The 13,228-nt window shown below is 25.8% G+C and overlaps 3 protein-coding genes across 3 annotated transcripts; 1 reads left to right on the top strand and 2 right to left on the bottom strand.

The window, feature by feature from the left end:
* The first annotated feature begins 1,747 nt into the window (after nt 1–1,747).
* Nucleotides 1,748–3,900, top strand: OCT59_005758 (uncharacterized protein). Its single transcript, XM_025326470.2, has 3 exons — nt 1,748–2,296; nt 2,406–3,452; nt 3,536–3,900. The coding sequence occupies exons 1-3, from the start codon at nt 1,781–1,783 to the stop codon at nt 3,716–3,718; spliced, it is 1,746 nt and encodes a 581-aa protein (XP_025175916.2). The 5' UTR covers nt 1,748–1,780; the 3' UTR covers nt 3,719–3,900.
* Nucleotides 3,901–5,493: 1,593 nt separating this feature from the next.
* On the bottom strand, nt 5,494–6,988 carry OCT59_005759 (uncharacterized protein; the record flags this gene model as incomplete). The annotated part of the gene is made up of 4 exons (XM_066140818.1): nt 5,494–5,541; nt 5,684–5,759; nt 6,295–6,417; nt 6,918–6,988. The coding sequence occupies 4 exons, from the start codon at nt 6,986–6,988 to the stop codon at nt 5,494–5,496; spliced, it is 318 nt and encodes a 105-aa protein (XP_065997666.1).
* Nucleotides 6,989–8,141: 1,153 nt separating this feature from the next.
* OCT59_005760 (uncharacterized protein) lies at nt 8,142–9,815 on the bottom strand. The gene is made up of 2 exons (XM_025318498.2): nt 8,822–9,815; nt 8,142–8,732 (listed from the first exon to the last, which is right to left on the bottom strand). Exons 1-2 carry the CDS (start codon nt 9,409–9,411, stop codon nt 8,357–8,359), a joined length of 966 nt encoding a protein of 321 aa, XP_025175918.1. The 5' UTR covers nt 9,412–9,815; the 3' UTR covers nt 8,142–8,356.
* Between the last annotated feature and the right edge of the window lie 3,413 nt (nt 9,816–13,228).

Consider the following 13,228-nt stretch of genomic DNA (forward strand, 5'->3'; position numbering starts at 1 on the left):
GATACGATGTATTAGTAAAAGCATGAATGAAAGGTTAGTGAGATTAAAGTTTCGATGATCTTTCGTACAGTGAACGATCAGATAAAGTTAATCCGGTTGAAACGAGCGAGCTGAAAATGATTTATGTATGTATGTATTTCGATTTATTTGGGAATTGTATTTATTGGGATTTAGGATTTATAATTTTTGATATTTCGATTTATTTGGGATTTATAATTTATAATTTTGAAATTTCGATTTATTTGGGATTTATAATTTTGATATTTCGATTTATTTTGGATTTAGAATTTTTGATATTTCGATTTTAGGATTTATGATTTTTGATATTTTCGATTCATAGATTTTAGATTTTATTAATTTGAAATTCGGTACATGTACTGTATATACACTGTATATACAGTATACACTATTTTATTACATATTTATACTGGTATTGTCTGAGTTATATTCATTTGCACTTGATTCTTGGTCTTTCATATCTTCCAAAGAAGTTTCTCTAATTAATTCCGATTTCTGATAGATAAGGCCCAATCAAAATGACCAACATCGGACTTACAACTCCGTTCTCCGGGTTATCAAATATCCGTATACCGAGTTGTGTAATATAAATCTGCACGTCCTGCACGTCTGCAACGCCTCATATAAGCTTACCCAAATTGATCCAACATTTTTTGTCACATTCATCAAGTATCGGCACGACATAAAATCTTAAAAATAACTCAAAACATCATAATTGATGCGCAAAAAGACCAAAAAAAGACCCGGCCAATTATGTCAAATAACTATAATAAAATAGTTTCATTATCGAAATAAGGAGAGGTAAGAAATCAAATAGTATCATTTTTAAGAATTGGTGAAGTTCAGGTTAAGCTCGATTCGCTCAATTTTTAAATGCATTTTGATGTAAAAATTGGATCATCTATAACTCATTATAAGGACCTTCATTAATACCACATTATACCGTTTATTAAAGTATATTAATTATCTAATTATTCTGACTTCATGATTTTCATATTCAAAATTTACCTGATTACTTTGAAAAAGTTTAAAATATATTTTAAATAATTTTTAATAATGTTTTCATCTCTGAAGTTGGGATAGATTCATTTCTAAAGATGATTAAATTATATTAAGTTTTTATTATCAGATAATATCATTTTTTTTTTCTCTCTTCGCACAACTATATATTTAATTTATTATGTCGCACAAAAAGGGATGTGTTTTGTCATATCATTATATCAAAAATGCCAAGATAAAAGTAAAAAAAGGGTAATCTAATCCCTTTAGTTTCTAAAAATAACTTTTTTTTTTTGTTATTTGAAAAAAAAAAAAAAAGGAGGCTGAACTAAATGTGTGATTCCGTAATATTTTTATTTACTCAATGAAGAAAAAAGATAATTGATTATGTTGTAATACATTTCCATTCAAGAAAAAAAAAATTAAATCTAACCAAACCTTTTTAAATAAATAATTTTTTTTTATTTCTCGGGAAAAGTTGATTATTTGAATGGGACTAAGAAATAACCGTACCGTAAATACCCATATAAAACTATTAATGTAGTACAACGATATTACATTTCACCTCTTTTTTACAATTTTCTTACATTATCTATACATATCAATACAAGTTTCTAAAATATAAATAACAATAATGGTATGAAAAAAAAAAACCTTAAAAAAAAAATCATTTTTCTATCAAGTTTTTTTTTTCTCCTTAATTTTTACGTCTTTTTTTAATTTTTTTTTTAAAAAAAAAAAAAAATTTTTTTAAAAAAAGGAAATGAAAAATTCAATGATAATGAATATGGAAGGACAATCAAATTATTTTTTAGATTGCGCAAAATATCAATTTCGTAAAATAAAATTATTACCTTTATTAATCGCTATATTTGTAATATTTTTATTTGCTATACCTTATTATACCAAATATAATGAAAATGATAATCCTCCTTTGGTAGACCTTGAAGGTAATGCTCCACCTCTCTCTGATGATGATGATAATATACAAAATTCAAAATGTCCAAATTATAAAATGGTGTTATTTATTTCTTCGGAAATGGAAAATATTGAAAAACGTATGTTAATGAGGGAAGAATTATTTGGTATAACTGATAATTTGGTTCCTTGTATGAAACAAGATACTTCAAAAATTTTTTATAAATTTTTGATCAAGAAAAAAAAACCTCTTGATGATGAAGCTTTTAGAAACTTTTTATCTGAAAAAATGGAATATAATGATATAGAAGAAATTACTCCTAAAGTTGGTGAAGATTGGGAACAATTGATGCTCAAATATGTAAGTTATCACGTTACGTATTACGTGTAATAAAAGTATTTTACGTGTAATAGAAGTATTAATAATTTTACAATTTTACTTACATATAATAAATCATTAAATTTTTTAGGCCCAATTATTACAAGAATCATGTATAACATTCGATCATTTAATATTGATCGATGTTTACACTATGATAAATCTCGAAAAACTTCAAGATAAAATTTCTTCTTTGTCAATTGCCAATCAAACAATTTCAAATACGAATAAGATGGTATGGGGATCATTCAACACTAATTTAACAGATAATATGGCAACTATATTAGGATCATCTGCCATAAAACCAATTCTTAATCATTCAAATCATCCTTCAAAGAATTATACTAGTATTATATCAAGATTTTATTATCATCATTTAAATCATCCAAATGAAAAAATTCCTGATGATTTGATCTTAATTAATGATCCATTAAGTATAGTAGAATGGCCAAATTCTATCAAAAGTATTCCTTGCGTAGATTGTATTATAGCTATAGGTCATATTTATCAAGATTGGGAAGTTAGAAAGATTAAAGATAAACTTAAGATTTCAACGATTATTCCTTGTAAAGTTCGTTCAGATATTGAAATGTATTCAAAGAATACAAGTAAATTAAGATCAAATATAGTTGTAATGACAAGTAGTTTCTTATATAGTGACAATTGTATGTTAGAAGCTGCTCCTCTTTCTGCACAAAATAAACGTGATTATGCCGAAAAACATGGTTACGCTTTCGTGTCTCGTTCAACAGAATTTGTTCAACAATTATTAAGAAAGAGAAAAGAAGTTTGGGGTAAAATTGATGCAGTAGAAAAAGTTTTACCTTATTATGAATGGTTAATTTGGTTAGATATGGACGCTATTTTTGTTAATAGAACTCTTTCTATTGAAGATTTATTAAAAATGAGTGAAGAAAAAGTTGGAGGAAAAAAAGAATTTGAAAAAATTAATTTTATTGTCGCAAGACCTATTGGTGATGATATGATTAATGCTGGCGTATTCTTAATCAGGAATAGTGATTGGGCTAGAGACTTTATTAGGAATGGTATACAAGCAAGAAGGGATCGTGCTTATCGTGGTATGAAAGAACAACAAGCTATGCGTGATGCTATTAAACAACCAAATTGGAAACCAAATGTGAGTAACTTTATATATTCTTTTTAAGGAAAGGTTTTTTTAAAATTTAATTAATTCTTACATATTTTTTATTTTTAATTTAGGTTTTATATTTGAATGGAGATGATCATACGATAAATACTTTCCCTGATAGGTACGTTCGAGGTGATTATATCGTACATTATGCTCCTGAAGAAGGTTGTCCTGCTGACCCCGTACTTGGTGGTCTAAAAAAGGTTGCAATGTTGGAAGAATCTCCTGATGATGAAATAATTTTACCATTTTAAGTTTAATAAATATTAGATTTTAGTTAGTTGATGTATGTATTATATATAAATATATATACAGTCAGTATACAGTATGTAAAAAAATAGTATATATATATATAAATGTAAACAACATAAAAGATTTTTTTTTTCTTTTAATAATAATAATAATTAATAAAATTATAAAAACTCAATTCTAACTTAAAAAATTTTACTGTATTTAATAATGTCATATCACGAGTACGTGAGTACATGAGGGTGGGGAGATACTTATACAGAGTCTTATACAATATGTCAGTATATTGGAATTTCCGTTAATTATATTATCAGACTTATCTATTATCAGTAGACAAGGAATCAGAACTTTTTACTTGCCCGGGATGGTAACTCATATAGTGATAGACTGATAGTGACATTTATAGTAAGTGCTAGATATACTGCTCTAATGACGCACGGTGATGGCAATAGTCACGAGGAAATCGGCAGTTAGCCAGACTTTCGTCGGGGTAAGCAATGCGCTGTTAGTCATAAATGGGATTGCTATGGTAAGGATATGATGCCTCGTGTAGTGATAGATTAAATTCTGCGAGGCTAATCTCATGATAGATTTGCGATAACGTAATAACGTAAGTGACGTATAGGGAATCTAGGGGGGGGGGGGGGGACCTATTACAATACTAAGACCCTGTAAAAAAAGTCAATCCGTTCCATCTTTTTCCGTAAAAGGCTCATATTTCCGGAATTAATAACTTTACGGAATTTATCGAATTATTTACATTTTCCGCGAATAGATCCGTTAAAGGCTCATTTTTACGGAGTTTTTACAACGAATAAAATTTTTTATAGGGAGAATGTTTTTCTAACTAAAAAAAATGATATTCTGTATTCTCGAATCAGTTCAAAAGTTCCAATAACAACTACACATTGAATAATATTTTTTCAAAGTATTTTTTAAATTAAAATAAAATTTTTATTAATATTGTTATAATATTGTTAATATGTTAATATTGTACAATAAAATCTAATAAATCAAATAAATCTAATAAATCTTTCTATGGTACAAGAAAATTTTTAAATTAGGAAGATATTATCTTTTTTTGCAATTAAAAAAATTCAATTCATAACCAAAATGTAGACTGAAGAAAAGCTATCACTATTCAATTTTCCCAAACTATTACTTTTGATTCTAAGAATCTAATATTCTAATTAGTAAATAATGTATATATATATAAAGAATTTTTTTTTTTTTTTCAAAAAAAAAAAGATTGTACTCATTTGAAGGTGGCACAACTTTGAAACCGATACACAGTACCAAAAAAAATTTTTTCCATTGTCGTACTTTGTTATAAAGTCCGGAACATTTTAGCTTTTGGATATGTTCCGAATTTACAGCCGATTAGGTCAAGTCGACAACTTAGTCGGCTATTCCATGAAATTGCGTTTCACGCGCGCTATCAACGGATCAACGGATTGGCCAACCAAATTTACTAATTAGCTAAATGAATATGTTTTTAAAAAAATACTAGTTTAATAATTAAATCTTAGGAAAGCCACACAATAGCCCATGATTCTCGACGATGTCAGATCGTATCTGTTAAAATTTTTTTAAAAAAATATAAATATTCATTTCTTTTCATAACTATTACTTGATTGAATTTTTCTTGTCAATTTTATTTTGAGAATATGCAAAGTATTAAATACGTACGATATTATTAATATTATGTTTGACCTTCCCTTCATGGTATACTCTTTTCACGGCGGTGAACTTGTGAAGGTCTAATACTCCTTTTGTGTCTTTAATACTTTCTTTGATGCTCCCTTTGTGGAAGTGAACTATGCAAACTCTTAACGTAAAAAATTTTACAGAAGTTTTGTTATAAATTAGTACTTGTCTTATTGCCAATAGAAATGTAGTGACCTTATCCTATAGTGGCCTTATCCTAATCTTTTTTAATAAATCCAACTTTATAATTCAAAAATACATACATCTCTTGACATTTTTTTGACATGTGAGCAAACTTTACGGTTTTCAATGGATTCCATTAGATCGTCCTCAGGTTCCCTATAATGAAACAAAATCAAGGACGAAATATATGTTCCCGGTGGTACTCGTTAACCTACTAAGTTCTTAATATCTTAGATAAGGAGTTCGTCTCGCAATTTATTTATTAAATAAATTTTCTTTTTCTTCATTTTGTTTAGAATGTTGTAGAAACAATCAAAGAATCAGGAGATGGCAACTGCGGCAACTATTATCTATACCCACGGAAATTTTAATTTAAATACATAAAATACAATTAAATTTTAGTTGAAGTCAATTGTATTTCTTGAATTGGAGATTGATTATTTGCTTACTTTATTTTTAATAAACATAAATGAAATTAAATTACATACATGTACTGTACCTTCGATGAAAATTCAGACCATCAAACCACGTATTTAGGAATCTCATATCTTTTAACTCGTTAGATAAATTTTCTTGCAAAGTTTTTGATAATGACATATATCTGATTATAAAATGTCCATAAATCCATTTATTTCATCTTGTTAAACTAGAATACTAGACGTATAATTTTAATAGTTCTTTATTATACAACGTTATAAATCCGGTCCATATATAAAAACTTGTTGCTGCAGTTGTTGCAGCAGCAGCTGCCGTCGCTTCTATCGTTATTGCTGCAGTTGTTGCTGCAACAGTTGCCGGTGCTTCAATTGTTTTGCTGCAGTTGTTACAGCAGCAGTCGCCGACGTTTCTGTTGTTTTGCTGCAGTTGTTGCAGCAGCAGTCGTCGTCGTTTCTGTAGTTGTTGCTGCAGTCGTTACTGCTGCAATTTTTGCTGTTGCAGTTTTAGTTGTAGTAGTTGTAATTGCTCTTTCAGATCAACAATAACGTTATGCATTATCCTGTCGTCGTAACTGTTGTGTTAAAGAACTTTTCTCGTTATTGATTTATTAAAATTTTGAGACGATAATTGCTAATTACAGCAAAAAAAAAAATAACAAAAAAAAATCAAATTCTTTGCATCGATAAACTTACAATAATAAATTAAATTATTAAATTTTCGTAACTTTGTAGTTTATTCATTAATTTGATACAAAAGATAACAAAAATATTTAAATTATTTCAATATTTCAATATTGATCAAATTTTTGACTCAAAAAAAAATCGAACATAAACTGAAAAGAGGGATAACGCATCCCACAAACGAGTCCTATCATACTATGACTCTATGACTAAAATTTTATCATTCAAAAGATAAAAATACATCGTTAAGAATTCTAAGAATAACATCGGCCGAATTTTATTCTAGAAATAATTTTTATTCAAAACAATAATTTTGTATATATTATAATTTTTTCACCGAGAGAATTTCCCGGAAACTACAATCCGAAAATATTATTTGGTAAATGACCTTCCTTATTTTAGAGAAGACGACAAAAATTACAACCGCCGATCAATCTGACAATGAATTTTTTATAGAAGCAAATTACTATATAAAGAAAGATTCTAAATTATTACTTTCTTATGATTATAATTTCTTTGTTAGTACATCAAAAGAAAAAAAAAAAATATCTTAATATAGATTTGCATTATTTGTTTACTTTTTATGTAACTCATAAAAAAGAAGACGACCTTTTTTCGTTTTTATTGACAAATGGCGAACTGCCATGATAATATTGTTAGATATTGCAGATATTTGTAGATATTGCAGTTTGCAGGGAATGTTTGTTGTTTGTTATGATAACCCTTGTTTCTTTTTTGAAAATAAAAGAAAGAAAGAAAAAGAAAAAGAATTGAACAATATTACATTTTTTTACAATTATTTTAATTCTCAATGACTCAATGATAAGGGGGAGGGAGATCTTTTAAAAAAGGGAAATAAAAAAAAAATAACCCTATTCCTTAATCTCAAAAAAATTAAAAATCTGGCACCTTCTAAAAATTCTTCGTGAATTCTAAATTTTAGAGACTCGTCTTTGTTGTATAAATATATGAAAGAGAAACTATAACGTGTTACGTGAAACTTTTTTTAAAAGATGAACATGACGTAGAGAACTTGAACTTTTATAGAAGAAATTGTAAATAAACCTGCGATGAAACGTATTAAGTTTTTCGCGTAAACACCAAACAATCACGGGTTGTCACTTTTTTAGAGCGGATATGTCGATATTGTTCGATATGTTAATCTTTTTAATATTTTTTTAATCTTTTTTAATATTTTTAATATTTTTAATATTCTCTTCTCACGCGATTGGAAATGATAATTAATAATTGATAATTGATAATTGATAATTGATAAATTGATGAGATTTTATAGGATAATATTTAGGAACTATTTTTTTTATTTTTTTTAGTTTTTATCTTCGGCGTTCCTTTCGGGCGTTACAATAAGTTACAATAATTACACCAAATGACATAAATAAAACATACAATCAAATTTTTTAAGATTAGAAATATTAATATATACTTTTTTATTTTATTTTTTTTTGTTTTAAATAATATAAATGGAAAATATATAGTTAAGTGTAAATGAGAAAAATTTTGTACAATTAGTTTTTTTTTTTTTTAGACTACTTTACAATTTACATTTAAAAAAAAAATTTTTTTTTTCTATTGTAATTACAGTAACCCTATTGTAAAAAAATTATTGTAAAATTATTATTGTAATACGTGAGCTGCATCCATATATAATTTTTCTACTAAAACTCTATATTCATTTTCCATTAATTTTCTTAAATTTGATTCGTCCTTTCTTGTGAATGGTTGATCATATAAACGCCACTCTGCGTTGTACGAGGGACACTGTTTTAATAATTTTGAATCATATTTGAATAATAAACGAATATTCTCGCAACCATCTTCTTCAACAGTTTCAGATTCTAAATCTTGTAAAATTTCAAATAATTTTTGTTTCCTATGAGCGATCGTTTCTCGTAATTGTTTACGGTCATCAGCTTCCCGATTTTTTATGTCGGTTAAATAGACTTCAGTTTCAGGGGTATTATTCTTATTTTGTTTGGCGTTTCTAGTATTTCTGTAATTGGAAGAGAAAAGAATGAGATATTTGTTTTTTTTTCGAAAAAATAAAAAAAAATAAAATAAACATATAATAAAAAAATTTACCTTAAGAATCTTGGTTTATAACATTCATAACAAGAACGAACTTGAAATTTCCAATATACGCGTACCCAATTTTTTCTTTCACCGCAAAATTGACAACCTCTTTCCATCATTGTTAAACCAATATATTCTTGTTCAGTTAAAAGATAAGGAGGAGGTAATTGAAGATAACGCATATGTTGATGTCTTGAATTACGCCATATGGATTGAACCGAAGGATCGTCGGACATAAGTAATTCTCGTAACCGTTTACAAGTTCCAGCGAGAGCGAAAAGTTCATAAGGTGTAAAATCTTTACAAATTAATAAAAGATATTCAATTGAAATATCTTCAAGTTTTGAAAATTTATAAAATTCTTTTTTTGTAACATCTTCTTCATCATTAAAATTATTATTATTAAAATTAAATGATGATTCTTTTTTCGGTGAAAAGAATTTTATGAATGGATTACTTGCTAAGAAAGCTTCTCTTGTTACATGAGATTTATTATTTTTATTATTGGGACTATTAGGACGAAATATTCTTTTTGCCAAAGGTCTAATAGCCCAAGGAATAAATTCTTCAAAAGGTGTAGCAGAAGTTTTTGGTGCCATATTTTATTTTTTATTTTTTTGTTAAAAATATAATAAATGATATTTGAATTATGATAAAAATTTCGTATTTTTTTTCGTATTTTTTTTTTTTTTTTTTTGAAAAAAAATAAAAAAGGGTTGGGGATACTGACGATATGAACGGACGTATTTATATCTGAAGAGAAAAATAAATAACCATATGAAGAACACAAAATAAAAAAACCAACCATATTTACATATTTAAATTATTATTTATATAGAATATATACTAATATATATAGTACATATTTTTTTGGATATATACTAATATATATTAAAAAGTATTACATATAGTACATATTTTTTTTTTTAGTTCAAATATTTATAAATGATGAAACAAATGAAACAGAAAAATCACTACACCATTTTCTATATGACAGAAACCCTTTTTCGTGATTACGGATTCTCAAGGGAATTTAACTTTGAAAGTTTAAAGACTTTTTACGATGATTCCTTCCAAAAATATTCAAATGTAATTGTAATTAAAATAACTTTAAAATAATAATATATATGTGTATCGGGTGTAGGGAATATATATAAATGCTATTATTGACTAATAAAAGAAATTAATTGAGGTAACCAACAAATCTTTCAACCCGGCTGTGTTTAAATGATTACCTTATTTGTTAGGTTGATTAAGTCATCTCACCAGACCAGTTTACTCTCTCGTCGTCCAAATTCAGAATATCACTAACGAATACATAACGAATACATAATTCATCCCCAAACATTTATTTTTTAATGACAATCGACCTTTTAAAACGTAGAAGAATAGAATTCGATGGGTAAAAAGAAAAAAAAAGTAACACAAAACAACACAAAATGACAAAAATAGAAAATTTGTAAGTCTGTTTTTTTTTTAAGGAGGCTAAGTTTGATTTCATTCAGGAGAGAGAGAGAGAGAAACATTTTAAATAGGATCTATTGGATCTCGTTTTTTTAGATTCTTGTTTTATTTATGTTACTTTATGTAAATCACTAAATTTAATAGATTTTGATAAATGATAATAAACATTGATAATGCAAAAATCAAATAAACTTGTTTTTTTTTGTCCGCAGCGTGTTTCAATTACTTTTTATATACACTTTATACCACATGAATATGCATCGATATTATTTATTTATTGCATATTAACTTTGATTTTCTGACTAAAAGAGTGAATGAATGTAATGAACGTATTAAGTTGTATGACTTTTGTGTTTATTCCGGGTATTCTGATGGTATTATCTGGTAAAAATTATATAGTAGACGCGTAATTCATATAAAATTCATATAAGGATTAATCAATGACAAATCTTTTCGTGGGGTTATCTTCGATGGTTTTACAATTTTACGGTAAAAATTTTCCCAGCATGAAAATCATACAGCAGACAGATGAGACAGCATGATAGTACTGTAGTAGATATTAGATATATTAGATATTAGATAGCAGATATTTTATTATTATTAAAAATAATGAATTCAATTATCTTAATTATAAATTGGGGTTTAATCAAATGTATTTTACATATTTTACAATAAAAAGAAGATGCATTCGATCGATTTTTTCAAATTCATTGCATCTTTACTACTTTGATTCCATGAACAACGAATGTCTCAACTGCAAGGTCATACATAAAATGAATCAGCAGATTATTAACCGGCAGATATTTTATGCATAATGTGGTTGAATATTTTAACGCCACATACTTTTTTTTTTACCGTTTTATTAGAACGAATTCCGTCCTTTGATAATTGTTTTAATATGGAGGGTTATGTCCGTAGATCAACACAGGTTGTAATAATATATATTTAGTTAATCAGTACTGTGGCATCATACACATAAATTCGGAGTTCATAATAAAAAAAATTGTCACATGCAAGTTCTTTTTTTATCTCCCCCATTTTTTCTTTTTTATAGAGATATTTAAGGAATAAATCTATTTAACTCTATAAACTTTAAATTTAAACCACATAAAAATTTGGCTGAGTTTGAGTTTCATATTAGTACTCTTTTATTTTATTTGTCATAATCTCGTGAAAAATGATTCGTTTCAATTCAACTTAACTAATTTTAGTCAGAATCAACTGTAATTATTAAGTAAATGATTGCTAATAAATAAATAAATAAATATAAATATAAATATTTTAGGTTATGCTTATCGATTTTATATTGATAAAGAATATAATTTACCGTAAAAATCGTAAATTATAGAATGAATTTTTTGATACCAATGATAACTTTTACTTAAAAAATGATGTTCCGTTACATGTTACAATTAGCTATTTTCAAAAAAAAATAAAAAAATGTGTGAATGTATTTCATTTCCGGAATTTTTTCCGAATCCAATCGTAAAGAAACATTTTTATATGCACTTAGAAATTTGGAAAATTCCCATTTAATATGCAATTAGTAATATATATGAAATTATATTTTCTTTGACTTGTTTCTTTTTGGATAAACAAAAGGTGCATCCCATGAGATTTCACATCCCGTACGAAAAAGCCGAATTTTTTGTCAAAAGATTCCATTAAATTACATAACCCAATTTTTTTTTTTTACTCTGACATCAAAAATTTTTTTTTTTTTAGAAATGTTTTTAAAAGGCGAAAATATTCCGACGGTCCTTTTATTATTATTATAGTAATTACATTTTAAAAAAAAATCGGTTATCTCCGATTACGAACGGGTTTTTATCATTTTAATTATTATTATTATATTATTATGATATTTATTATTATTATTATTATTATTAACGGAGTAATTCCAATACCCCGTAATGACCAAAAAAATTACAGTATATTTTAATATATTTGGTTAAATTGGTTCAAAAAATAAAAAAAGGGTGCGTCCCTTAAACTTAAATATTTCTGTTTCAAAAGAATAATAGGATAATTGTGTGAAATTACACAAACTTTATAAATTTGGTACAAAATAATTATTTATGTGGTCTTATTGAATCCCGATTTGAATTCTTGACCGGAATTAATTTTTCTAATTTTTCTTAATTTCGCCCAAATTTATCAAATTTTGAGTGGTTTTTTTACTTTGTAATTTTACATTATATTAATAAAATCATTTATTTATTAATAAAAATAATAAACTTTTGTTTTGATGAATATCGTATCTCACGTGACCGTAGAATCACGTGATTATTGATAAATTTTATTAGTACTTATGTAATGTAATTTGACTTAATTTTAGTTTAAAATTTAAATTTAATTATAAATAATATACTTTAAGGTTAAAAATTAAAAATTATATTAAAAGATAAAAAATTGTCATATATTAAGAATCAAAAAATAAATATATTTAAAAAGTCAAATATAGTAATAAAAATAAAAATAAATGAAAAATAAATGAAAAAGTTTAATCAGCAAAAAAAAAATTATATTAATATTAAATTTTTTTATAAAAAAAAAACTATTATAGTAATTACTATTAAAAAAATCAGTTTAATATCTCTGATATAAACAGATTTTATTATTATTATTTATTAATTATCCTTATAATAGCCAAAAAAATTACAGTATATTTAATAAATTTGGTTAAATTGGTTAATAATTTTCAAAAAATAAGGTGTATCAGGATCTGCTTACTTATAAGATAGGTCACCTTTAGGTTTAAAGTAAAAATTATATATAAAATTCTTTGCAGATTTTACTATTAAAGAAAATTTTATATTACATTATTATGATTTTTTTTCTTTTTAATTAATTAGTTAAGGGCCAATTTTTTACAGTAACCTTCATTATAAGTAAGTAGATCCTGATATATCTTTAAACTTAAAGATTTATTTTAAAAGAATAATAGATTAA

This window comes from Rhizophagus irregularis, chromosome 14, assembly GCF_026210795.1.
Source record: "Rhizophagus irregularis chromosome 14, complete sequence".
Classification (NCBI taxonomy): Eukaryota; Fungi; Glomeromycota; class Glomeromycetes; order Glomerales; family Glomeraceae; genus Rhizophagus; species Rhizophagus irregularis.

What these genes read in the sequence shown, in the direction of transcription:
- OCT59_005758 (XM_025326470.2), top strand. Translation starts at nt 1,781, where the DNA reads ATGAAAAATTCAATGATAATGAATATGGAAGGACAATCAAATTATTTT. An exon ending in AACAATTGATGCTCAAATAT is followed by an intron (nt 2,297 to 2,405) that starts GTAAGTTATCAC and finishes TAAATTTTTTAG; the next exon opens with GCCCAATTATTACAAGAATC. An exon ending in AACCAAATTGGAAACCAAAT is followed by an intron (nt 3,453 to 3,535) that starts GTGAGTAACTTT and finishes TTTTTAATTTAG; the next exon opens with GTTTTATATTTGAATGGAGA.
- OCT59_005760 (XM_025318498.2), bottom strand. Translation starts at nt 9,411, where the DNA reads ATGGCACCAAAAACTTCTGCTACACCTTTTGAAGAATTTATTCCTTGG. An exon ending in TATAAACCAAGATTCTTAAG is followed by an intron (nt 8,733 to 8,821) that starts GTAAATTTTTTT and finishes TTCCAATTACAG; the next exon opens with AAATACTAGAAACGCCAAAC.